Source organism: Abramis brama (assembly GCF_963993115.1).
Source record: "Abramis brama genome assembly, chromosome: 7".
Lineage (NCBI taxonomy): Eukaryota > Metazoa > Chordata > Actinopteri > Cypriniformes > Leuciscidae > Abramis > Abramis brama.
In genome coordinates this window covers 694601-719515 of record NC_139969.1, presented here as the reverse complement: position 1 = coordinate 719515, position 24915 = coordinate 694601, and the positions used below count along the sequence as shown (strand labels likewise).

Sequence of the window (24915 nt, the reverse complement as noted above, 5' to 3'; positions counted from 1 at the left end):
GTGCTGGGCAACGATTAATCGCATCCAAATTAAAAGTTTGTGTTTACATAATATATGTGTGTGTGTACTGTGTGTTTTGTGTATATATATATATATATATATATATATATATATATATATATATATATATATATATATAGTAAGTACACACACATGCATGTATCTATTTAAGAAACATTTATATATAAAATATATATATATATAATGTAAATTATGTATAAATATACAGTATATACATGTAAATATTTCTTAAATATATACATGCATGTGTGTGTATATATATATACTCAGCAAAAAAAGAAACGTCCTCTGACTTTCAACTGTTTTTACTTTCAGTAAACTTAATGTGTGTAAATATTTGTATGAACAGTCTGAGCACTGATGGAGGGATTGTGTGTTCCTGGTGTGACTCGGGCAGTTGTTGTGGCCATCCTGTACCTGTCACGCAGGTGTGATATTCGGATGTACCGATCCTGTGCAGGTGTTGTTACACGTGGTCTTCCACTGCGAGGATGATCAGCTGTCCTTCCTGTCTCCCTGTAGCGCTGTCTTAGGCGTCTCACAGTGCGGACATCAGCCACATCAGCAGTCCTCATGCCTCCCTGCAGCATGCCTAATGCACGTTCACGCAGATGAGCAGGGACCCTGGGCATATTTCTTTGGGTGTTTTTCACAGTCGGTAGACAAGTCTCTTTAGTGTCCTGCGCTTTTAGAACTGTGACCTTAAATGCCTACTCTCTGTAAGCTGTTAAGGTCTTAACGACCATTCCACAGATGCATGTTAATTAATTGATTATGGTTAATTGAACATGCATGGAAAACATTGTTTAAACCCTTTACAATGCAGATCTGTAAAGTTATTTGGATTTTTACAACATTATTGTTGAAATACAATATAAATAATAAATAATACAATAGTTTCTTTTTTTGCTGAATTTAAATTATATATATATATATATATATATATATATATATATATATATATATATAATATACAAAACACACAGTACACACACATATTATGTAAACACAAACTTTTATTTTGGATGCGATTAATTGTTGCCCAGCACAATATATATATATATATATATATATATATATATATATATATATATATATATATATATATATTACATTACTGTAAAATAATATGAAAATAAACGTAATTTTCTTTATGCAAATGTTTTGATTTTGTGATGAAATGTTCAATGTTGTGATCCAGTCAAAGCCGATAAATAATGTATTATTTCCTTAAGATGCGACTGTTCAACATGATGGTTTTGAATTGCTTAAAATATAATTGGAATCACTTCAAGAAAGGAAAATACAGTAAAGTGCAAACAAGTACAGCACAAGTCTGTCATATCGGCTACATTAAATTATAATAAAAACATTATAATTGTGTGTTTGGGTCATGGCTTTTAATGATGACTTTTGTTTTGTAATCAAGCTTTGTAATGTCAAAAATTTGGATTTAGATTTATCGGCCAATATATCGGTTATCAAATATAAAGAATTATCGGTTATCGGTATCGGCCAAAGTATTCATATCATTGCATCTCTAAAATATTACATTGAATTCAATTTTAATTTTTAAAATAGACTGCAATATTAAAACCTCCTCTTATAAACCTTTATAAGTTCTTTAATTTTTGACAGTGTTTTCTTGTATTTCTGTTTGTTTCTGCTGTTACTGTATGATCTCTCTCATATAATAGTGTCTCTCTCTGTCTGTCTCCCTCCCCCCCCTCCCCCTCTCTCTCTCTCCCCCCCCCTCCCCCCCTCTCTCTCTCTCTCTCCCCCCCCCCTCCCCGCAGGTTTATGTTCTTTCCCAGCAGCCGATACTGAACGCTGTTCCCGACGCACACTTCTGCCATGATGATGATGATGATGAACTCAAACACGTGGTGCCAGGACACTCGTTTCTCTCGTCTGGACTGACTTGACTTGAGAACGCTGTTAAAGAGTGGAGATGTTTCCCACAATCCCCCTCTGTCGCTGAGGCTCATCCGTTCGGTTCTTCCTGGATCCCGATCAGCACCGAAGACCTTCCGTTTAGTTTTAGACCGTCTTTAATTTACAGTTATGAACTGCAGCTTCAGATGCAGAGGTGTGATGTAGAGATGATGATGAATATACGATGTTAAACTATAAACTGCATGCTGTGACGCGATTGGACGGAGAGCTGATCGCCACAGGACGTCTGGGTTCATTTCCCCATTTGGTTTGTTTTTCCCGATAATTATTTTTTAAGTATTATTTATATAAAACACATCCCAACTGAAGCTGAGGCTCATGGTCCTTTATTTGCATGCGTGTTTGATTGGAAGAAGGTGTTTGGCCACACGCACTGCATGCTGGGATGGAGAGTAATGGGGTTTTCGCACTACATCCAATGTTTACTCGTTTAATCATGTCGTTTCAAACGACCTTCTCAATTCATTCCAAATACATGCGTTTTCTTCTGCAAGTCAGCTTTATTTCGGCAACCGTTGAGAAAGAAAGCGCATGTGTATCAGTGTATTAGATCCGTGCATTCGCTCTTAAAGTGACAGCAGCCTAATATTCCTGTTCAAACGACAAACAGTTTGGAAAAGTATGGAAAAATTGTGTTTTCAGACTATTTTCTTTATTCAGTTTTCTGTATAAAATTATAAAATTAAGAATTTCTAAACGTAAGTTTATCTAGGGTTTGTACGAGGTGCTTGGATTTGACTTTTTGAAATGTAAGTCCTTCAATAGTTAAAGTTCCCGCAGTCATTGCATCTGCTGCACTTTATTTGTTCCATTTTGTTTTATTGGTTTATCATCTATTTACCTTTTTTTTTTTTTTTTTGAAGGTAATAAAGATATTGTTTGATTAATGAGATATTTGATTGTATTCCTTGAAAACCAAAAAAGTAGAGCTTGAAAGTCCTGGAATTCATTTTACAGTTTCTGTACGAACCCTGTTTATCACACAAGTGTTTTCATCGCTGAAGTTATAGCGATTGTCGAACATGAATTCAAGGTTCACATTTTCATTACGCAAAACTATACTGATTGTACTATATCAGATATAATTCTGTATGAACAGGGTCTAAAACTAATTTTTACCAGCCTTAAGACAGATTAATCCTTATTAAAGTTACAGATGATTCAGTGAAGAGCAGCGAGTGATGTTTCTTTGTCTTTTGTTGTTTGATTAACATTAAAAACAACAGCATCAGGAATATTAGGCTGCTGTCACTTTAATATTAGGCTGCTGTCACTTTAAGAGGGAATGCATGGATCTAATACACTGACACATGCGCTTTCTTTCTCAACTGTTTACGTATACTTGCGTCGTATACGAGAATACTTGCTGGGCAGTTGACACAATTTTGTGTGAATTTGTCCGTTGAAGCACAAGACGACGTTCACGTTTATGTTCTCACAATATTGCATTGTTTAGAACTCATAAAAATGTTACCGACATCGTGTCGTATATCTGCCAGAGTGTTCATTTTATGCCCTGTATATGAACCATTAATGTTTTGCTGTGTTCACGCCATGTCGTAATCACCCTGATTTCAAGACGACAGCACACGACGGAACTGGGAATTATGGGAATCTGCAGCGGTCACATGGTACAAGTAGGAGCTCTCTGAAAATTCCCAGCTTACAAGTTCTGTGAGGACGTGAACGCTTTTGGAATCTCGTAATTATGGTAATATTGACATAGCCTGAGCGCACTTTTAACCCTCTTTTACTGCTCTTCGGTCACTTTTGATCGAACATTTATAAACTTGGTAAAGGTTTTGGCACTTGCTGTGTGGACACACGCGCACACACACATACAAAAAAAACATGGACATGACTCAGACAGGTTAAATGAAATAGTCCCACTTGTGCGCCTCGCAGTCAGAAATGACGCATTGGAAATGAATGAGACGAAGTTCCTCTAGTGGAAGCGTTTGGTACTGCAGCCGAACAACATCTCACTGAAAGATCATTTCTTGAGATATCAAGCTCAGATTTGGAACAAAACTTTAGATTTATGGCTTTGATTTTCTTGCAGTTTTAGAGTAAAACTTGTTTTTGAAAATATATATTTCATATAAAAATGTAAAATATTTTTTATAGTATATTTTTCATAACAATAAATGTAAAATTCTGTAACTTTTAAGTTCACTTTTCATAAAACTTTTCTCACTTCAGCAATAATCTGCCGAGTGTCGTCTTTGAAAAGAGATCAAACTTCAGTCTGTCGCTCTAAAGCATTCAAGATTTACCAGTTTAAGTTGGAAATGTAATTTTTAGGCCTATGCTCAAAAAGTGAATAAATGCATTATAAATACAACGTAAATATAATTTAGTACCATAAAATTTTCATTTCATTGAAATAAAAAAAAAAAAATTCAGTAATTTTTTACCGACATGTGAAGAATAAAAAAAAAAAATATTAAATAAAAAACATTATCGAACTAAAATATTGAACATTCATTTCATTGAAATAAGAATATGCGACATGCGAAGATCACCATACGATCTGAGGTTTGGAAATTTGAGTCTGGAATTTTGATATTGAAAATGTGTAGAAAGCCTGTAAAATCTATAATAGTGTCTTACTGATACTAATACAGAGTTTGCCGTGAGCAGCGTGAACATTCTGTGAAACATCTGACTTTGTGCAGCATCATGCGTGTGAATGGGTGATGTAAGAGTCAAGTCAAGTATATTTGTATAGCGCTTTTCACAATACATATTGTATCAAAGCAGCTTCACAGTATTAAATCAAAATAGCACAACAAGGTTTGGTAAGGCTGATCAATATTATTGATTGATTAAATTACATTAAATATCCCCAACTGAGCAAGCCAAAGGCAACAGTGGCAAGGAACCGAAAAACTCCATCAAGTGACCTAATGGTGACCTAAAACTCCATCAGGTGACCTAATGGAGAAAAAAAGAGGCCGGATTGTAGTTTGAACTGTAAGATTAAAAATATTATATGAATACCTGGCTGAAGAGATGCGTCTTTAATCTAGTTTTAAACTGGGAGAGCGAGTCTGAGCAACGAACAGTATCAGGAAGGCTATTCCAGAGTTTTGGAGCTAAATGTGAAAATGCTCTCCCTCCTTTGGTGGATCTGGATATCCTAGGTATGACCAAAAGCCTCGAATTTAGCCTCGAATTTAATTTATCTTAAAGAGCGCGATGGATTATAGGGCGATAGAAGATCCGTTAAATAGACTGGAGCTAAGCCGTTTAGGGCTTTATAAGTCAGTAGCAATACCTTGTAATTAATACGGAACTTTATAGGTAACCAATGTAGTGATGATAAAATTGGTGTTATATGATTATATTTTCTTGATCTAGTAAGAACTCTAGCGGCTGCATTTTGGACTAACTGTAGCTTGTTTATTGAGGACGCAGGACAACCGGCTAATAAAGCATTACAGTAATCTAGTCTCGAGGTCATGAATGCATGAACTAACTTTTCTGCATCAGAAACTGATAGCATGTTACGTAGCTTAGCAATGTTTCTAAGGTGGAAAAAGGCTGTTTTTGTAACATGAAATATGATTTTCAAAAGACAGGTTGTAGTCTAGTATAACACCCAGGTCTTTTACTGTAGAGGATAAAGTAACAGGACATCCTACTATGTTAAAGTTGTATTGTGAGAGGTTTTGTGGGCGTTTTTTTTAACCGATAAATATTACCTCTGTCTTGTCTGGATTTAATAAAAGAAAATTACGCGTCATCCAATCTTTTATATCTTTAACACACTCTGTCAGTTTGGATAATTTAGCGTTTTCATCCGGCCGTGATGAAATATATATTTGAGTGTCATCAGCATAACAATGGAAACTAATTCCATATTTCCAAGTGGCATCATAGATATTGAGAATAGCAGAGGGCCTAACACAGATCCCTGCGGCAATCCATAGTTTACTGGAGTGAAGGATCCCTCGAGCACCGCAGTCTGTTATTCAGTGTGTGTCATCAGTGTTTGTGTGTGTCATCAGTGTTTCTGCATGCAGGACTCGAGCGCATCGACTCATCAGTGGCGCTCGAACCCTGAGCTTGTGATCTTCTTCTGCACATCCTCGAGTCTTTAAGTGAGCAAGTATTCCCTGATCTATACGCAAACAAGCCGGAAAACAAATGATTTTAAAATATAACATCATTATGACTCTGGATTCTGATTGGATGAGCCGTGTTTGAAACGGTTGTATAACTCACATTATTTAACTAAATTCATGAAGCAAAATAGCTTAAACTGATCTTCGCTTGTCGGTCAAAATAGACAGATTTTTAATTTTTTGTCAATGAAATGAATGCACTATATTTTAGTTTGATAATGTTTTTTATTTAATATTTTGTATTTTTAGGGGATTTTTATACTAAATTATATTTACACTGCATTTATAATCCATTTATTCAATTTTTGAGCATAGACCTTAAAATTAAATTTCCAACTTAAACTGGTAAATCTTGAATGCTGTAGAGCGACAGACTGAAGCTTGATCTCTTTTCAAAGACGACACTAGGCAGATTATTGCTGAAGTGAAAAGTTTTAAAAAGTGAAATTAAAAAAAGTAACAGAATTTTACGTGCATTATGAAAAATGCACAAAAATACTTTTATTTTTTATATGAAATATATATTTTCAAAATCCTGTTTTACTCTAAAACTAACTCTATAAATCTAAACAAGTTGTGTTCCAAATCTGAGCTTGATATCTCCAGAAATGATCTTTCAGTGAGATGTTGTTCGGCTGCAGTACCAAACGCTTCCACTAGAGGAACTTCGTCTCATTCATTTCCAATGCGCTCGTTTTAACTAGCTCAAGTGTGACCATTGTTTTCAGGACCATTTAACCTGTTCGAATCATGTCCATTGTGTTCACAGGGCAAGTGCCAAAACCTTTACCAAGTTTCGTACCATTCCATTGAAATAAAAAATTCTAAAAAAACAAAATGTAAAAATGTTTGGTCAAAAATGACCGAAGAGCACCAGACGAACATGTCACAATTTTGTGTTCTCAAACTCAAGTTTTTTGAGGGATGCACTAAACAGGAAATGATGTCATGCGTGTGTTGACGGATGACTGAGGCTGGTGGAAACCTCTTCTTTATTTCTAGAACTGCAGGAAACTCTTCCTCCACACGATTAATTCAAAGAATCTGCAATTATTATTGTGAGAGGAAAAGGCAAGACCGTCCAGAAGCGGGTCATCTCTGGCGTGTGACCTCTGGCCAGTGACACAGCTGTTTCCATGGCAACGACCCCTTTACACCTCCAATAGCAAGAGTTCAGTTCCACAGGCAATCATTTCTAGCTCTGTTTTTATTTTTGCATTATGTAATTCTTCATTTTTGTGTGTTTCCTTTTGATATGTGTGATCACTTCACCAAAACTCACCAGATGAATCTAACCGTTCAAACTACCCAACATGCATCTGTCAGTCTGCCATAGGCCAGTATCTGGAGGTTAAAGTAATGGATTACCATGAGCATTTTCAAGGAATCTTTTCTGTTTACAAAAAAATTGCAGATTTTTATTATTGTTTAAATAAAAAGATAATTTAATTCAACAAACATGTACGTCTCATTTGCTTTGTGATTTAAATCAGTCAACCAGATTTTTTCATGTTTTTTTTCTTTTCACAATAAACATGATTTTTGCATAAAACCAACAAAATTACCTTTATTGCAAAGGAATCATAATTCAAAAATGACAATTCAGAGTGATGTAGATGTACATGTATATACAATTTCCTACAACCTACCCTGCGTTCTCCGATGCTAAACAAGATCTGAAAGTCACAGTACAACTATGGTCATAAATGTGACGTGTATGATATGAAAACGGAGATATTGAGGCTGATATCCCAGACTGCAACATGGTTTTGGCCCAGATCCGGCCCACATCTGGTAAACATGGATACCAGATGTGGGTCGACACCATGTTGCTGTTTGGGATTCTTAGCATTAATGTTTTAGTAATGAGGACTAGAGATGTTCTGGACAGTGCATTGTGGGATATATAAGGATCGGTGATGATGGGAGTTATCAGATCTCAGCCGTCATGGTTCGAAGCACATGTGAACGTGTGATTAGATTGGTTTGATTAGAAATGACCCGTGCTGATTTCTGAAACGGTTTCACAGTGGACGTTCCTTTGACCGCAGATCAGTGTGTGCATCTAGAGTCCCTTAGAAGAGGAGATGAAGTTCAACTGAGGTTTTCCAGCATTTCCCCCTGGGTCAGTATGGATGCATCCGTACTACTCAAACTCATATTTTAAAGGTGAAGTTTGTAATTTAAGTCACTAAACAGACTCCCTAAAATAAAGACAGTTTTCCATTGGTCAGTGTACCAGGGACTTACACTCAACTGGGTTACAAGAAGGTACTTTAATATCCAAAACTTACACGCCTCACCTAATTATTGCTACTGTTCCCAGCATGCACCACGCTTGTATTCATCTGAAGTAGAGTTATTGTCACTTCTCTCAATGTGAGGTTTGCTCTTGTTTCTCAGAGCCGGCACCGAACAACAAGCGTTACTACACAACCTGTCCACAAACTATCACAGTCTTTCATGAAAACATCTTTTAACATAATTTATTAAATTAGTAGTTAAATAAAATTCCAAATAATAAATTATCACTTTGGATATTTATCAATAAAATGGGGGGGGGGGGTAAAAAAAAAAAAGAGCGTCTGGAGCCATTGTGCAATGTGACGAATGTTAATTATAATAGCCGTGATTTAGTTTTGTTTTGCATCGGTGTTGTTAGATTGAGTTGTTTTTTGCGCGATGATGACGTTAGTAGCACAAGCACCCTGGAGAAGGAGTTCGTGAAAACTTGACCTAAACTATTCTGTACAAGAACGATAACTATAACGATAACTATAATGGTGTCCACACCAGCAGACAATATCATTCTGTTAAATATAAGTGCATGCTGGGGGTTTTGTCGTACGCCGCTTTAAATGCTCAAGCTCTTTAAAGTCTGATTCGCTGTCAATGTTTTTATCGTTCAAAAAAACTCCTACAATATAAGTGTCGTTATCGTTACAGTTGTGGTGCGACTTTGCTATTCTCCAAGAGCGATTATATTAAAACTTTATGGTTATAGTTATCATTCTTGGCGTAGCGAGCGCTTTATTCTTCAAGATCGGTTGAGGTGCGGCTTACGTTCACGACACACTCTTGACCTCCTCTTTGAGTCCTCAGATTAGAGTAGATGCGATCATCCAGCATGGATGCCAGTTTGTCTGACGGACTTATGTCAGTATAGGTGTGATGCTTATAGTCCGAATCCGGCATGAGTGTGTCTGTATGGGAATGCAAATGAGAGCTAAACGTGGTCATCGGCGGCCCGTCCATGCATGAATGTTTATGTGAGTCTGCGGGATTAGCAGTTGTCCCGAAGTCCTCCATTATCCCACAATCACTCGCACTGTTTTCCAGCGGTTGTGATGAAAAGAAATGCCGGCTTGTGTTGTTGCTGCTGTTGTTTGCGTTTTCCTCCAGATCCGGACCTGAACTCCCAGCACCCGAGGGTGGACCAGCACCTTCCAGGTCTGGTCCGACTGTTTCCGGCTCGGGCGATTCTGTACCCGCCGCTCCTTCGCTGCCCTCCTCATCCGCCGCACTAGCAATGCGAGGCAAGGTACTATGATAGCGTGTGTCCAAGGGGTAGTTAGCGCTGTCGCCTCGGCGTAGCGGATAGCAGCGCTGTCGCTCCAGGGATGGCGAGTATCGAGCGGCTCCGGGATCGCTGTATTGTTTGCTACGCTGCCATTGCTTCCGGAGATGAATACGGGAACGGTGACGGTGTCGTAATGAGGGTGACCCCTGCTGGTCGAACTGGGGATCATGCCGTAGGAATTCGTTAAACAGCGCCTCGGTCTTCTCATCGATGCTGTAGTCTCGTCGGCGGAAGCGAGGCCTGGGTTGTGTTTCTTGGGGGGCCAGACTTACAGATGCCTCGTCTTCCAGCTCCTCTTTAAAGAGTCGCGCCTCAAAACTCTCGCAAACCGTGCCTTTGCGGCCAGAATTGGTGAAAAAGCGTCTGCGTTCAGATGCGGTCTTCGCAGAGCTACTTCCGAAAAGCCTAAGTTCCTCGGGAGCCTTGCAAGGAGCCTCGATTGAGGCGTATCCGCTGTCCATTTGCAGGAGCTTCCGGTTGTTCGTCTCTCCCTCAGAATCTACACTGTCCCGTGCGTTTCTCCTCAACCCGGCGTCCCGGACCACATCGTCGTACGGCAGCTCACCGTCCCCGTCCATGTCGTCATCGATGTCTTGTGACTGGTAATTGGGGGCGCCTGATCTTGACGCTCCGGCTGAACAAACGCTGTCCGCGTCGCTGCGAGTGGAGTCTCTGTCGTTGCTGCTCAGGTCCGAGGACGCGTACCGTTCCAGCGAAGCTCTCAAACTCCAGATGTCCCGGTACAAGCTGGGCTGATCTAGACTCTCCTGATGACTCAGTGGACCAAACTCTCCTGAAGCTCCTGCCATCATCTCCTCCCTGTCCTCCATCTCCTGGAATGAGGGGAACGCTGGAGTCGTGTCTTTGGTCACTGCATCTGTGTTGTGTCTGAGCTCCATCACAGCCTCTACCTCTAACCTGAAGGGGTGCAAAGACATGATGTCAATCGCCAACACACTCCCCAGACAGAAAGGTAAACATTGTAATTAAAGGTGCATTGTGTAATATCTAGAAGGATCTGTTGACAGAGATGCAATATCATATACATAACTATGTTTTCAGTGGTGTATAAAGATCTTACTTAATGAACCGTTATGTTTTTATTACCTTAGAATGAGCCATTTCTCTCTACACACACCGCGTGTCCCCTTACATCGACATGTTTCTACAGTAGCTAATATATCTGCTAAAAGACACCGCTTTCAAACGCTCCCAGGTGTATCTGTGTAAGCGCTCGATGAAGAGCTTCAAAAATGTCATTGTTGATCATTTTAGCCAATCACAGACTTATATATTGAGTGTGTCAACACAATGGCCAATTAGAGGTGTTTAAAAATCCATTCAACAGCGCTCAAAATGCTAGTGGGAAATGCTGGTTGTCACATTTTTACAATTTTAGTACCAACTTGGTACCGAAGTCGGTACTTTTGACAACTCTACATCGAGGATTGTTTTGGAATTGGACTGTGACTCCTGAAATTGAACGGTAAGGTGCCCAAAGATCCCCTAAGTCCAACTCTGCTCCTGAAGGGTTCAATATATTTAGCTCTAACTCTGCTTTAACACGCCTGAACCATCTAATCACGGTTTTCAGGATTACTAGAAACATTCAGCGTGTTTGGGCAGGTTTGTTCTAAACTCTATAGGACATTGGCCCTCCAGGAGCAGGATTGGACAACCCAGACAGCAACATAGTGTCAGCCAGATCTGGGCCGACACTATGTTGCTGTCTGGGAACCCTGCCTTAATTCGGGGGTGTTCAATCCTGATCCTGGACTTTTGTTCCAGCCTGCAGGATTGGACACCCTGCCCTAACTTTGGGATATTGTGACTGTACCTGCTGAGGGCCTGAGGAGCTCCTGCATTGGCGTCCAAAGAACTGGCCGAGAGGCGTCTCGGCGGCTCCGTCTGTGGCTGAGCGGGAGGTTTTGGCAACAGAAAGTCACCGACTCCACCCTGCAAGTTTTCTTCTCCCTGATCCAGAGTCTCACTGGCCGCCCGCTGCCTCTGAAACACACGTCTCCGCGGAGAACCTAAAAGAATAGCAGGAATAGCCAGGTAAGAATTTGCACAGATGACTCTAGTTGACTTAAGCCGGAGCCAGAGCTAAATCCTAAAAGAATCCTCTGATCCTAGGCTATAATGAAGTCTTTGATCGTTAGTTTGACATGTTCACCGACAGCTGATTAATGACCGTTGCGATCGAATTTTACCTCCGACGAAATTCTGCCAGTGTCTTCGTTTTTCAAGACAAGCCGTGACCAAAATTAACGTTAGAGATTTCTTTGTAGCCACCATTTCAATCCCGCGTGTAACGGGATCAGTGTAACTGGGTAACCAGTCCGACATCAATGACATCTGAGATCTTAGAGTGTGACATGACTTACAGCGAGGATGATGTTCGTACAGTCTGACAAGCAACAATCGTAAAGGACTATTATAAATCGCAGTGTACACTGTCTTAACACAATCACAGACTGAGAAGAAACACAAGCTCTGTTCCAAAACCTTCTAAGGCAGCATCACAACTACGAAATCTTAGAAGTGACTGATTTTTATAACAGCATCTAAGGCATCACAGAAATAACACTGAGGTCAGCATGTGACAGTGTTATATTAGTATTATTTATACACTATTATAGTATTTAGATATTATTTTCATTTTCATTTTAGTTTACGTTTTAGTAATATCCTTATTTATTTTTGTCATTTTTATTTTAGTTTTATTTCAGTTTTATTCTAAGTAATTTTAGCACTTCAAATTTTAACTTTTAGCACTTCAGCTTTTGAAATATTTTTAAACTTAGCTTAAGTTTTTTTAAGTTTAAGTGTTTCATCTAATATTTATATTTTATTTCAGCTTCACTTCAGTTAACAGAAACATTACACTTTGAGTTAACAACCCAGACAGGACCGGATCTGGGCCGACACTATGTTGCTGTCTCGAAATAACAATGCTGAGCTGTGAATTGCTAATAAACATTAAAAAGTGCATTACAATAGTCCATGTAACTATTTTCACATGGTGAAGAAGCTCCTCGGCCTCCCTAATGCCTGCATGTAATGCAATCTAACACTCATTAGCAGGAAATGAGCAGCTGTACTGACTGACCTTTCACATCAGGTGAATAATGTGATTATTTAAATTCATTTATCATATCATTCATTTATCAGGAAGCAGATTTGTCCTGCGCTCTTGGTTGAAGTCTGTGAGCCAATCAGATCTCACAACAGTCACGTGACTTTAACTAGACTGAGCTACTCTCCCCGTATTGATCTGGTATTGATTCCTCTTCTCCAGGCTCATTCAGAGCTGAATAAAAGCTCTCATTGTTTAAGGAGACTGCTTTTGGACTGTGTGATTGATTTCTGAGCAATATTGCAGCTCATATCATGAGGAATCATTATTGTTTAAGTTTCGAGAACTTTGAAAAAAATTTCAGAAAACAAAACAGCCAACAAGAGCGTTTAATGAAACTAAACTGCAAGAACAATTTGATCTGAAGTCAACTTTCACATCAACGCATATGGACAGTTTATTCAATTCATTTATTTGTTTATTAAAGCTGTAGTCCGTAGTTTTTCCTCTTTGTCGCCATCTCTGTTAGAATTATCAACTTTACGTGGGTTGTGCCTCGGCATGGCACAGCTTGATGCATCCAATGTTTTGAGGATTGGCATTCGCAATCACAGATTCTACTTTTTGGAAATATGACCAACAGAAGAATTTTCACTGGAAAATGTCCTCTGAACAAGTAAGTAACATCCACTTTTGCAGTCTCTTTTTTTCTGTAGCCACTCCGAAGTCCGAAGTCTTTTGCATTTTACAACGGGTGAATCTCCAGTTGTCACTGGTGATTGTCGATTGAACCATTTCTGGATCCTCCATAAAATTGATAAGTTTAATTATATCAAGTGCTGTGAGAAAAGGCTATAAATCTCCACCTCCACATCCTCACACTCATAGCCTACTAGCCGAGACTCTTCTTTATGAGTACAGATGTGACTTTGTGTACAGATGGGACGCAATGACGCAAAGACATGCTCGAATTTCCCGCGGAAATCCACCAGTACCACTGGAATTAAAAACATTATTACAAGCTTACCGTTTTGAGTCGAGCTACGGCAAGCAGAGAGTGTTGAACACTGGCTGGTTATGCACTTGCTCAAATTTCTTTTGGATTATTTTTAACCCAACAAAGTTACGGACTGCAGCTTTAATTATTATATACTCATTAGGAATTAGTTATTTAATAATTAAATGATATTTCACCTCTCATATCAAGACTCGCTGCTCTCTGGATGGTGTCGAGTCTCCATTTCTTGACGCTGAAGAACAGACCCGCTCCCTCCAGGCTGGTGTGGCGTCTGAGCTTAGACAGGCAGTGGAACACAGTTCCCTGAGCTGGACAGGAAGTGACATCTCTGTCCATCAGCAGGCTTCTGCTCATCACCTCAATCTGGAGAGGAAAACCAGGAGTGAACAGATGGTGGAAGTGAAGATGGTCACAGGTAACATGGCTGAATCTGAGGAAAACATCTGGCTTATATTACAATCCTTAATCAAACGTATTTAAAGGGGTGGTATAATGTCCCTTTTTACAATATGTAAAATAAGTCTCTGTTGTCCCCAGAGTGTGTGTGTGAAGTTTTAGCTCAAAATACAACACAAATATTTTTTTACAGCATGTTAAAATTGTCCTTTTTTGAGGATCAGTAAAAACACGTAATTTTATGTGTGTCCCTTTAAATGCAAATGAGCTGCTGCTCCCGGCACAGAGGGCAGAGCTTCAAAAGCTCTTGTGTGTGTGTGTGTGTGTGTGTGTGTAGCCACTCCCCCAAACTCTCCATCTGCTTCAGTAGTCACACCCCCAAAATCTCCATCTGCTACAGTAGCCACTCCCCCAAACTCTCCATCTGCTACAGTAGCCACTCCCCCAAACTCTCCATCTGCTAAAGTAGCCACTTCCCCAAACTCTCCATCTGCTACAGTAGCCACTCCCCAAACTCTCCATCTGCTACAGTAGCCACTCCCCCAAACTCTCCATCTGCTACAGTAGCCACACCCCCAAACGCTCCATCTGTTACAGTAGTCACACCCCCAAAATCTCCATCTGCTACAGTAGCCACTCCCCCAAACTCTCCATCTGCTACAGTAGCCACTCCCCAAACTCTCCATCTGCTACAGTAGCCACTCCCCAAACTCTCCCCCAAACTCTCCATCTGCTACAGTAGCCACACCCCCAAACTCTCCATCTGTTACAGTAGTCACACCCCCAAAATCTCCATCTGCTACAGTAGCCCCTCCCTAAACTCTCCATCTGCTACAGTAGCCGCTCCCCCAAAGTCTCCATCTGCTACAGTAGCCACTCCCCCAAACGCTACAGTAGCCCCTCCCCAAACTCTCCATCTGCTACAGTAGCCCCTCCCTAAACTCTCCATTTGCTACAGTAGCCACTCCCCCAAACTCTCCATCTGCTACAGTAGCCACTCCCCCAAACTCTCCATCCGCTACAGTAGCCCCTCCCCAAACTCTCCATCTGCTACAGTAGCCCCTCCCCCAAACTCTCCATCTGCTACAGTAGCCACTCCCCCAATTCTAAGCCTGCTACAGTAGCCACTCCCCCAATTCTAAGCCTGTTACAGTAGCCCCTCCCCAAACTCTCCATCGGCTACAGTAGCCACTCCCCAAACTCTCCATCTGCTACAGTAGCCACTCCCCCAAACTCTCCATCTGCTACAGTAGCCACTCCCCCAAACTCTCCATCTGCTACAGTAGCCACACCCCCAAACTCTCCATCTGTTACAGTAGTCACACCCCCAAACTCTCCATCTGCTACAGTAGCCACTCCCCAAACTCTCCATCTGCTAAAGTAGCCACTTCCCCAAACTCTCCATCTGCTACAGTAGCCACTCCCCAAACTCTCCATCTGCTACAGTAGCCACTCCCCCAAACTCTCATCTGCTACAGTAGCCACACCCCCAAACTCTCCATCTGTTACAGTAGTCACACCCCCAAAATCTCCATCTGCTACAGTAGCCCCTCCCTAAAATCTCCATCTGCTACAGTAGCCGCTCCCCCAAACTCTCCATCTGCTACAGTAGCCACTCCCCCAAACGCTACAGTAGCCCCTCCCCAAACTCTCCATCTGCTACAGTAGCCCCTCCCTAAACTCTCCATTTGCTACAGTAGCCACTCCCCCAAACTCTCCATCTGCTACAGTAGCCCCTCCCCAAACTCTCCATCTGCTACAGTAGCCCCTCCCCCAAACTCTCCATCTGCTACAGTAGCCACTCCCCCAATTCTAAGCCTGCTACAGTAGCCACTCCCCCAATTCTAAGCCTGTTACAGTAGCCCCTCCCCAAACTCTCCATCTGCTACAGTAGCCACTCCCCCAACTATATACAGGCAAGCAGAATATAAACACAACACACGTTTTTCCATAGAAAACCATTATAAAGAAAATACTCAACATTAAGGCACTTTAAGTGTTTTCAAACTCTCCATCTGCTTTAACATAAAGGCATTATGTTGCATTGGTTATAAAATTGTTGCTGCATACCCCTCTGACACTGGGTAGTTGCGCCCCTGAATGTCTCCGCACCAGTCACATGACTGCCTACTATGATGATGTTAGTTGATGTTATTGTTGATGTTAGTTCATTATGTCACCAAATGAATCGCTACTGCAGCGTTCCTGGGTTTCTTAGCAGTGATGATCGCAGTGACTCACGGTTTGTGATCGGGCAGGTTTGCCGGTGTGTTCGGCGCTGCTGTTCAGGGTGGAGTTGAGTGTGTCTCCGGGAAGAGCACAGCTGGGGCTTTGACTGATCCACAATCCTGGAGCCTCCGGCACGGGGCCCTCAGCTGGCTGCACACACACACACACACACATTTTTATTTGCTCTGCTCCTCAACCTAGTGCACAGACTACATAGGCTGCATTTTAAGGCATCATGCGCATCAGACTCCAGAATATGACCAGTATGATAAAGAAACCTTTGGACAAATTCTAACTCAGTATCGCATCCATCCTTTATGGAGAAGTTGATCCCAGAATGCAATGAGTATCAATGCAAGTAAGTTTAGCATTTTTGACAGAAAGATTTTACGTTTTGTTTTTTTAGAATTTTTTACTTTATTTGAATGGTATGAAACACTTGCTGTGTGAACACACAAACAAATCACGGACATGATTCGAACAGGTTAAATGGTCCTGAAAGAAATAGTCCCACTTGTGCTCCTCGCGGTCAGAAATGAGCGCATTGGAAATTAATGGGACAAATTTCCTCTAGTGGAAGCGTTTGGTACTGCAGCCGAACAACATCTCACTGAAAGACCATTTTTTTAGATATCATCCTCAAATTTGGAACAAAACTTAGAAATTAGGTTCATGGCTTTGATTTTCTGCAGTTTTAGAGTAAAATGTGTTTTTTAAATATATATTTCATATAAAAATTGAAAATAGTATTTTTATGCATTTTTCATAATAAGCATAAAATTCTGTAACTGTTTTCGCTTCAGCAATAATCTGCCGAGTGTCGTCTTTGAAAAGATATCAAACTTCAGTCTGTCGCTCTAAAGCAATCAAGATTTACCAGTTTAAGTTGGAAATGTAATTTTCAGGTCTATGCTCAAAAAGTGATTAAATGGATTATAAATATAGCGTAAATATAATTATGTATAAAAAATCCCCAAAAAATACAAAATATTAAATAAAAAACATTATCAAACTAAAATATAGTACATTCATTTCATTGACAAAAAAAATTAAAAAATTGACACGTGAAGAGCTCCAGAGGGTTTCTTTTGTCATTATTATCCACTAATGCTGTATCACTGTCATTGAGAAAATACACAAATAAAATATTGGCTACACTTTATTTCGATAGATAACTTTAGACTGAAGGCGTGAGGTGTGTGTGTCACCTGGAATATGGAGAGTGACGGGTGTGTTGAGGGCTGTTCGGTGACCGTCACGCTGTTCTCCGGGGAATCGCACTCCATGATGGTGAGGATCTTCAGCGCCGGCGCCGGGATGTGCAGGTGTGTGAGACGAGCTTTCTTCAGATGATGGAAGTCTCCTTCTGTGAGTGTGTACCTGACAGAGAGAGAGAGAGAGAGAGAACGGATCAGTATAGAGTAGTGCTGCGCGATTAATCGCAATTTACATGTAATCGCACTTAAACTGATTTGGCTTATCATGATTATGAAATGGCAAAGGCTGTGATTATTAGTTATGTGCAGCTTGTCAGTGACGTACGGCTCAGTAAACGCGGCTCACTCTGAACGCACTGCGAGTTTGAGTCGCCTATAACATGCATTTGAAAAAGCAACACGTGTCAAACATATTTCCAGACATGAGACACATTTATGAACCTCTTGTCCAACAAAAGACAACATTTAATAACATGCTTTTCCTCCAAACTCTCCTCATAAGGACAGTTGAGCTCCTCCTCCTGTGAGATGATGAGCTTCTGACACAGAATAAGGCAGTCGTGTGTTTATTACTCATGTTTAATCAAAGCGTTTCAATCTTCTGTTTATTCAGAGACGGAGAGTGTGATGCTCATAGGGGCTTCCTGGAGTGATACTCACACACACCCTTCTGCGGCGGGGCATATTTGGCGTGTGTGCGTGTGTGTGTGTGTGAGAGACGCACTCTGGTGGTCACATGGTGCATTCACTACCGATCAGCCGCTGCACTGACAAACAACGCATAAAATAATCGCAGCCTTTGCTAAATCGCGTGTGGTTTCATTGTGATAATCGTGCAGCGCTAGTGTAGAGCTCCTCTTCATTCACCAATATGAGTTCAAGTTGAAAGGCTTGTTTTCACACCAAGAACCATAACTATATCAGCGTATAAACTAAACAGAAAAAACTAAATTCTGGAAAAAAAAATTGACTTTTTTAAAAGTTGACTTTTTTATGTCATGATTTTGTCTTATTTCTAGTGCTGTCAAATCGATGAATCACAATTAATAGCATCTAACATAAAAGTCTGTGTTGATATATATGTAGCACTGTGTAAATAAAGGTGACTTGACTTGAATATAAAAGTGCTTAAATAAATTTTTGAACTGACCAAAGTATTAGAAGTGAAAGGTTAAGGAACCGTGTCTGACCTTCGACCTTTCTCCTGGTCTTTGGCGCTCTGCTCAAACATGGCGGCCTCGTTGAAAGAGACCCGTCGCCCGGCGAGGGACGCAGACAGGAAGTGATCCGTGTTCGTATCGCCATGACAACCGGAAGTGGACAGCGAATCACCACTCTCGAGTCTGATGGTGATGTCTGAAGAAGAAGAAGAGAAACCTCAATAATGCACATTAGTCTCTCTTTTCAGGAGGATGATGATCATATACCCTGTACAGTGTTGGGTGAGTTACTCTAAACAAGTAATTCATTACTAGCTAATTACATCTTCAACAGTGTAATTAGATTACGGAAATTATTTTTGAACTGACCAAAGTATTTAAAGGGCAAAGGTTACATTAAAAACATACATTTTAACATTAGACATTACATTTTTTATGTTAAATCCACTATTGTTTTATATAGAATTGTTCTATATAGTATTTAATGCCATTACATTAGAAGTAATTGTAATCAAATCACAGAAAAATTAAGAGTTTTTAATTTTCAAGGGAAAAGTAATTATATTACAGTAATTAATTACTGCATTACACCCAACACTGACCCTATATTTATCAATATTGAGGCTTAAATGACTGCTAATTAAATTTGGGATTTGTTAAATTCACTTCAGACTCTTTGAAACACGCTATTTTTCACTTCAGACAATTGATCGAATCTTCACTGATGTTGTTTGAGAATTGTTTACTCTCGCAATGAACAAAACTGACCGACATTTAAATCTCTGAATAGAATAAAACGATTCATATTTAAATCTCTTAATAGAAAAAAAAACGATACATATTTAAATCTCTTAAAAGAATAAAACGATAAATATTTAAATCTCTTAATAGAATAAAACGATAAATATTTAAATCTCTTATTAGAATAAAACGATAAATATTTAAATCTCTTAATATGAACAAAACCAATAAATATTTAAATCTCTTATTAGAATAAAACGATTATTATTTAAATATCTTAATAGAACAAAACCGATAAATATTTAAATAATTTAATAAAACAAAACTGATAAATATTTAAATCTCTTAATAGAATAAACTGATCAATATTGTAATCTATGTTCTGGACTGGTCACGGCACTTGTACACTGTTGCCCTATTGTTGGTTTGATCACTAATATCATTCTCCTCATTTGTGAGTCACTTTGAATAAAAGCATCTGCTAAATGATTAAATGTAAATGTAATCTCTTAATAGAACAAAACCACTTCATATATAGAACAAAATAAAAAGATTCCTATTTAAATATCTTAACAGTACAAAACTGACACCAGAATCTCCTGATTGCGTGACTGGATTCACTGATTGTGAGTTGTCTGTGAATCGCTCATTGAATCGTCTGTGAATCGCTCAGTGAATCGCTCAGTGAATCGTCTGTGAATCGCTCAGTGAATCGCTCAGTGAATCGTCTGTGAATCGTCTGTGAATCGTCAGTGAATCGCTCAGTGAATCGCTCAGTGAATCGCTCAGTGAATCGTCTGTGAATCGTCTGTGAATCGCTCAGTGAATCGCTCAGTGAATCGCTCAGTGAATCGCTCAGTGAATCGCTCTGGTGTAAAGCATGTTCACCTTGAGTCGGCTGACTCTCCTCGACGTATGTAGTGTTGGTTTTCTCCAGGTCATCACTGGCTCTGAACATCACACAAACACAAACAACACCATCATAATGTGAGAATATCAGCGTATTCATCCGTTGCACTCAAGCATCTGAGACATATTGATTTGTTTAAGTAACAGATAATGTAGATCCAGCCGGTTGTTATATCAGAATAAACCCGACAGGGTGATCAGGATCAGCTCTTCATCAACCTGAAGGGGTTTATTCTGAGATCTCTCACACACACACACACACACACACAAACACCTGAAGGGGTTTATTCTGAGATCACACACACACCCACACACACCTGAAGGGGTTTATTCTGAGATCACACACACACACACACCTGAAGGGGTTTATTCTGAGATCACACACACACACACACACACACACACAAACACCTGAAGGGGGTTTATACTGAGATCACACACACACCCACACACACCTGAAGGGGTTTATTCTGAGATCACACACACACACACACACACACACACACACACCTGAAGGGGTTTATTCTGAGATCACACACACACACGTACACACACCTGAAGGGGTTTATTCTGAGATCACACACACACACACACACACACACACACACACACACAGACCTGAAGGGGTTTATTCTGAGATAACAACCGGCTGGATCTACATTATCCTCTTACTGCACGGCTTCTTGTCACATCAGTAAATAATTAGACAGAAATATTGATTTGAGATGAAATATGTTATTCGCTCTTTAAACGCAGAGCTTCCGCAGTTTCAGCGGCGAGATCAAACTAGACGGACATTTAAGAGATACGGTTTACAGTCATAACACTTATTACACAGCATTTCTCCACATTAATAATTATGGAGATCAGAGATATTGCTTTCAGATTAAACTGTTTTAAAATCGTGCCTGTTTGTGTCTCATAATCCAACAGTGAACAAAACAATAGTCACAAAATGGCCGCCGCTGCGTTTGTGTGAAACGAGAGAGAGCGAGTCCACGATACTGGATGGCATAATTAAATAACTGTACACAAAATATTGATTCGACTGAGTTTTAATATTTTATTAGCTCACCAAAAGCAAATCTTCCACAAGGAAAAACTGTTTCTAGCGAGTGTATAGCGAGTGTATAGCGTAATAAACTTGTAATAAAGTTTGTGAACACACACACTATATGTGCCGATGAACAGGTTTGTCTAGTCCAGTATTGACAGACCCGATATTGACCGGAATAACAGCATCTGTGCGGCTCGTGAGTGTGTGAACGAATGTTGAGGTTTGTGTTGTGTGGATGTTGACCTGGAGTAACGTCGCTCTCCTCGACAGCATCGGTGACAGAAGATCAGCAGAACGGACAGAACCATCAGCGTCCCGCCGGCGAACACACACACCATCACCAGCAGAAGCACGTAGTTCTCCTGAGAGCCCGACACCAGAGGAACGTCCTGGAAAACACACACACACACACGCGTGAGATCAGCGTCAAGATCACAGAGACGTGAGGAAACCCTCCAGAACACACAAGAAAGCCCAGTTCTGTCAGGTCCACTATCGTCAGATACGATTGACAGTTAGCATACAGTTTGGATCGGCGGTCTGGTTCTGTTCTGGTTAGCCTAGCATGGATAAGCGCAGCAAACCCTCCTCGGGGTGAACAGAACAGAACCAACATGAATGTATTGCAGATATCATTGATTAATAAAGATTTTAATGAACAACGAAGGGGATTTCGAAGGCGAATCAGAATGCTAAATCCTGACCGGAGACAGGTGGAGCTGGGGAGGGAGGAGGTCATCCGCTGCGGATGATCCTGAAGGAGCTGATATATGAATACAGTGATAGAGTCGTGTTCCTACAGGTCCAGGATCAGCTGACGAGAGCTTGACTAACGAGACCCCATAGAACTGACGCTACCGCTTTTTATTGTGTTTGTAACTGGAGTCAGATCTCTTAATACAATAGAACAAAAACGATTAATATTTAGAACAAAACTGATTAATATTAAAATTTTGTAATAGAACAAAAGCAATTAATAGAACTAAAAACCGATTAATCAATAGCTTTTCTGTAATTTGCAACACCTTTACTGACTCAACACCGCTGATCTGAACACTGACTGTCTTCTAGTGCCGCTTTACAGCTGAATATGAATTTGTCTCATGTTTGATGAAGTTTGCATCATTGATTCTGTTATTTTCCTGCTTTAGAAACTTTTTATGCCACTAATGCTGTCAGATTAAAGGCATAATTCACCCCAAAATGATCATATCATCGTTTACTCAACATCGTATTGTTCACTGACTTTCTTCGGTGGAGCAGGGCCATAAAACGCAGATGTTTGGAGAAATGTGGTTTTTTGTCCATATACTGTTTTAATGGGAACGAGTAAATGATTCATGTCATGGGTTAACTATCCCGTTTACCACTCTAGAATACTGTAATATACTGTAATTTCATTAAATATACATAATTCATCTGTCTGGTAACTGGTAACAGAATGTACTGGAGACATCTGATGGTTCGTCGGTCTCAACAGCGCTGGATAACACAATTAACTTTGTGAGAGATGATTGATTAATAAGCGATGACGACTGCACATAATCAGAAGTCTAATGAAAGAACTTCAGCTTGATTTCTGCATCTCTCTGAATGCGAAACGAGAACACAGAGCGCTAAAATTAGAGACAGAATTAGGCCACTGAGGAGAGTGTGTGTGTGTGTGTGTGTGTGTGTGTGTGTGTCTGATTTCACTTTCTGTGGAGAAACCAACCTAAATGTGAAACATCATTATGATCTTTCTCTTTAATGTGTGTGTGTGCTCGTGAATGTTTAGTGCGCACGACTGTGAGGTCATCTGTCCATCCCGTGGGATCAGCGTCTCCATGGCAACAGCATCCCTCACCTGAGGTCCTCATTAAAGAACAGGTGAAACACTCCTGACTTCAGATCAGCCTTTACGCTCATATGCATAATCCAGATAAACTATGTAGAATGCATTTTTTTATTCATTATTATGGTCAGTATATTTCTAACTCAGATGCTATTTCTATCTTAAATAGATTAACAATAATAGCCACTATAAAAGTATAAGAAGTTTGTACAAGTTAAGAAGTTTGCGGAGTGATTAGCGCAACACCTGAAAAGCACCATTGTTACTTCCGTCAACGAAACCAACGTGACTAGCTAGCTAGTAGCGAGCACATCACTCCGCAGAAGTAGCAGTGCTTCGCCTCTGAGAATATAGTTCCCAGTGTGTGTACGGTTAGAAGATGGCTGTGTCATGTGACCTTGTTATTTGTACACACTGTGACTATACACATCACAACATGTAAATAGGAAAATGTTGGTGTTATTTTGTCACTTATTGGGAGCAGTATGCTAGCTGGAGCCATTTACCTCCAGTCTTTGTGCTAAGCTAGGCTAGCGGTGTGTGCGTCAGACAGAGTTACGGCACGCACAGAGATGAGAAGGGTGTGTATGGACTGATCTAACCCTGGGGGATACGGTGGATAAGATAAAGTCCCAAAAAGTCGGCGTATTCCTTTAAGAACTATCGACATAAGCGGCAGATTCCCGAAGGACTGGCCGAGATAAAGCTGTTCACATCTCCCAAAACATCTAAAGTAATGTTCTGGCTGTATGTCTATATATAAATCACATATTTTAGATCTAAACAACTACATTCTCGCCTAAAAACTCTGTGACAGTATTATTTGTAACGTTACATTGGGTTTGCTTCTCCACCATTGACGCTTTCTGTGAGGAATTCTGGCAGTGTAGATCCGGCAGAAACAAGCGGAGGGATACACACTGCGAAACGGTTTCCGCATGATATTAGATATGGGCTCTCAGATAAAAGGCTCTCAGCCAATCATATTCGAGAACCAGAACTCTCAATACTTTTATTCAGCAAGGCTGCACTGAATTGGTAAAAAGTGACAGTAAAGACATTTATAACGTTACAAAAGATTTTAGAAGAAGAACTTTATATCATCAAAAAATCCTGAAAAAATAAATGTATCACGGTTTCCACTAAAATATTAACTGTTTTCAACATTGATAATAATCATAAGTGTTTCTTGATCATCAAATCATCATATTAGAGTGATTTCTGAAGGATCATGTGACACTGAAGACTGGAGTAATGATGCTGAAAATTCAGCTTTGATCACAGGAATAAATTACACTTTACTATATATTCACATAGAGAACAGATGATTTACATTGTAATAATATTTCACAATTTTTACTGTATTTTTATCAAATAAATGCATCCTTGGAGAGCAGAAGAGACATAAAAGGTCCAAAACTGTTATGTTATATTATATTATATTATATTATATTATATTATATTATATTATATTATATTATATTATATTAATTATACACACACATTTTATTTCACTCATTCTAACTTTTACAGTTAGATCAATACTGATCCTAAAAAAATTCCTGATTTTTAAAGATGTATTAATTTC

General features: G+C 39.8%; 2 protein-coding genes across 4 annotated transcripts in view; one reads left to right on the top strand and one right to left on the bottom strand.

Annotated features, from left to right (window-relative positions):
- Positions 1–2285, top strand: part of stk11 (serine/threonine kinase 11) — a 28423-nt gene extending 26138 nt beyond the window's left edge. Inside the window, exon 11 of the mRNA XM_084120975.1 lies at positions 1818–2285. The gene's annotated coding sequence lies outside the window, so the exon portion shown is untranslated. The remainder of the gene's footprint in view (positions 1–1817) is intronic.
- A 528-nt stretch (positions 2286–2813) lies between these two features.
- Positions 2814–24915, bottom strand: part of cbarpa (CACN subunit beta associated regulatory protein a) — a 25977-nt gene continuing 3875 nt past the window's right edge. For all 3 annotated transcript variants that reach the window (XM_084120968.1, XM_084120970.1, XM_084120969.1), the window contains 8 exons: positions 21737–21882; positions 20416–20477; positions 18817–18982; positions 17618–17789; positions 16422–16559; positions 13961–14147; positions 11525–11720; positions 2814–10605 (listed from right to left, as the gene is read on the bottom strand). In XM_084120968.1, coding sequence (XP_083977094.1) covers positions 9138–10605; positions 11525–11720; positions 13961–14147; positions 16422–16559; positions 17618–17789; positions 18817–18982; positions 20416–20477; positions 21737–21882 — 2535 coding nt within the window. In that variant the 3' untranslated portion in view covers positions 2814–9137. The remainder of the gene's footprint in view (positions 10606–11524; positions 11721–13960; positions 14148–16421; positions 16560–17617; positions 17790–18816; positions 18983–20415; positions 20478–21736; positions 21883–24915) is intronic.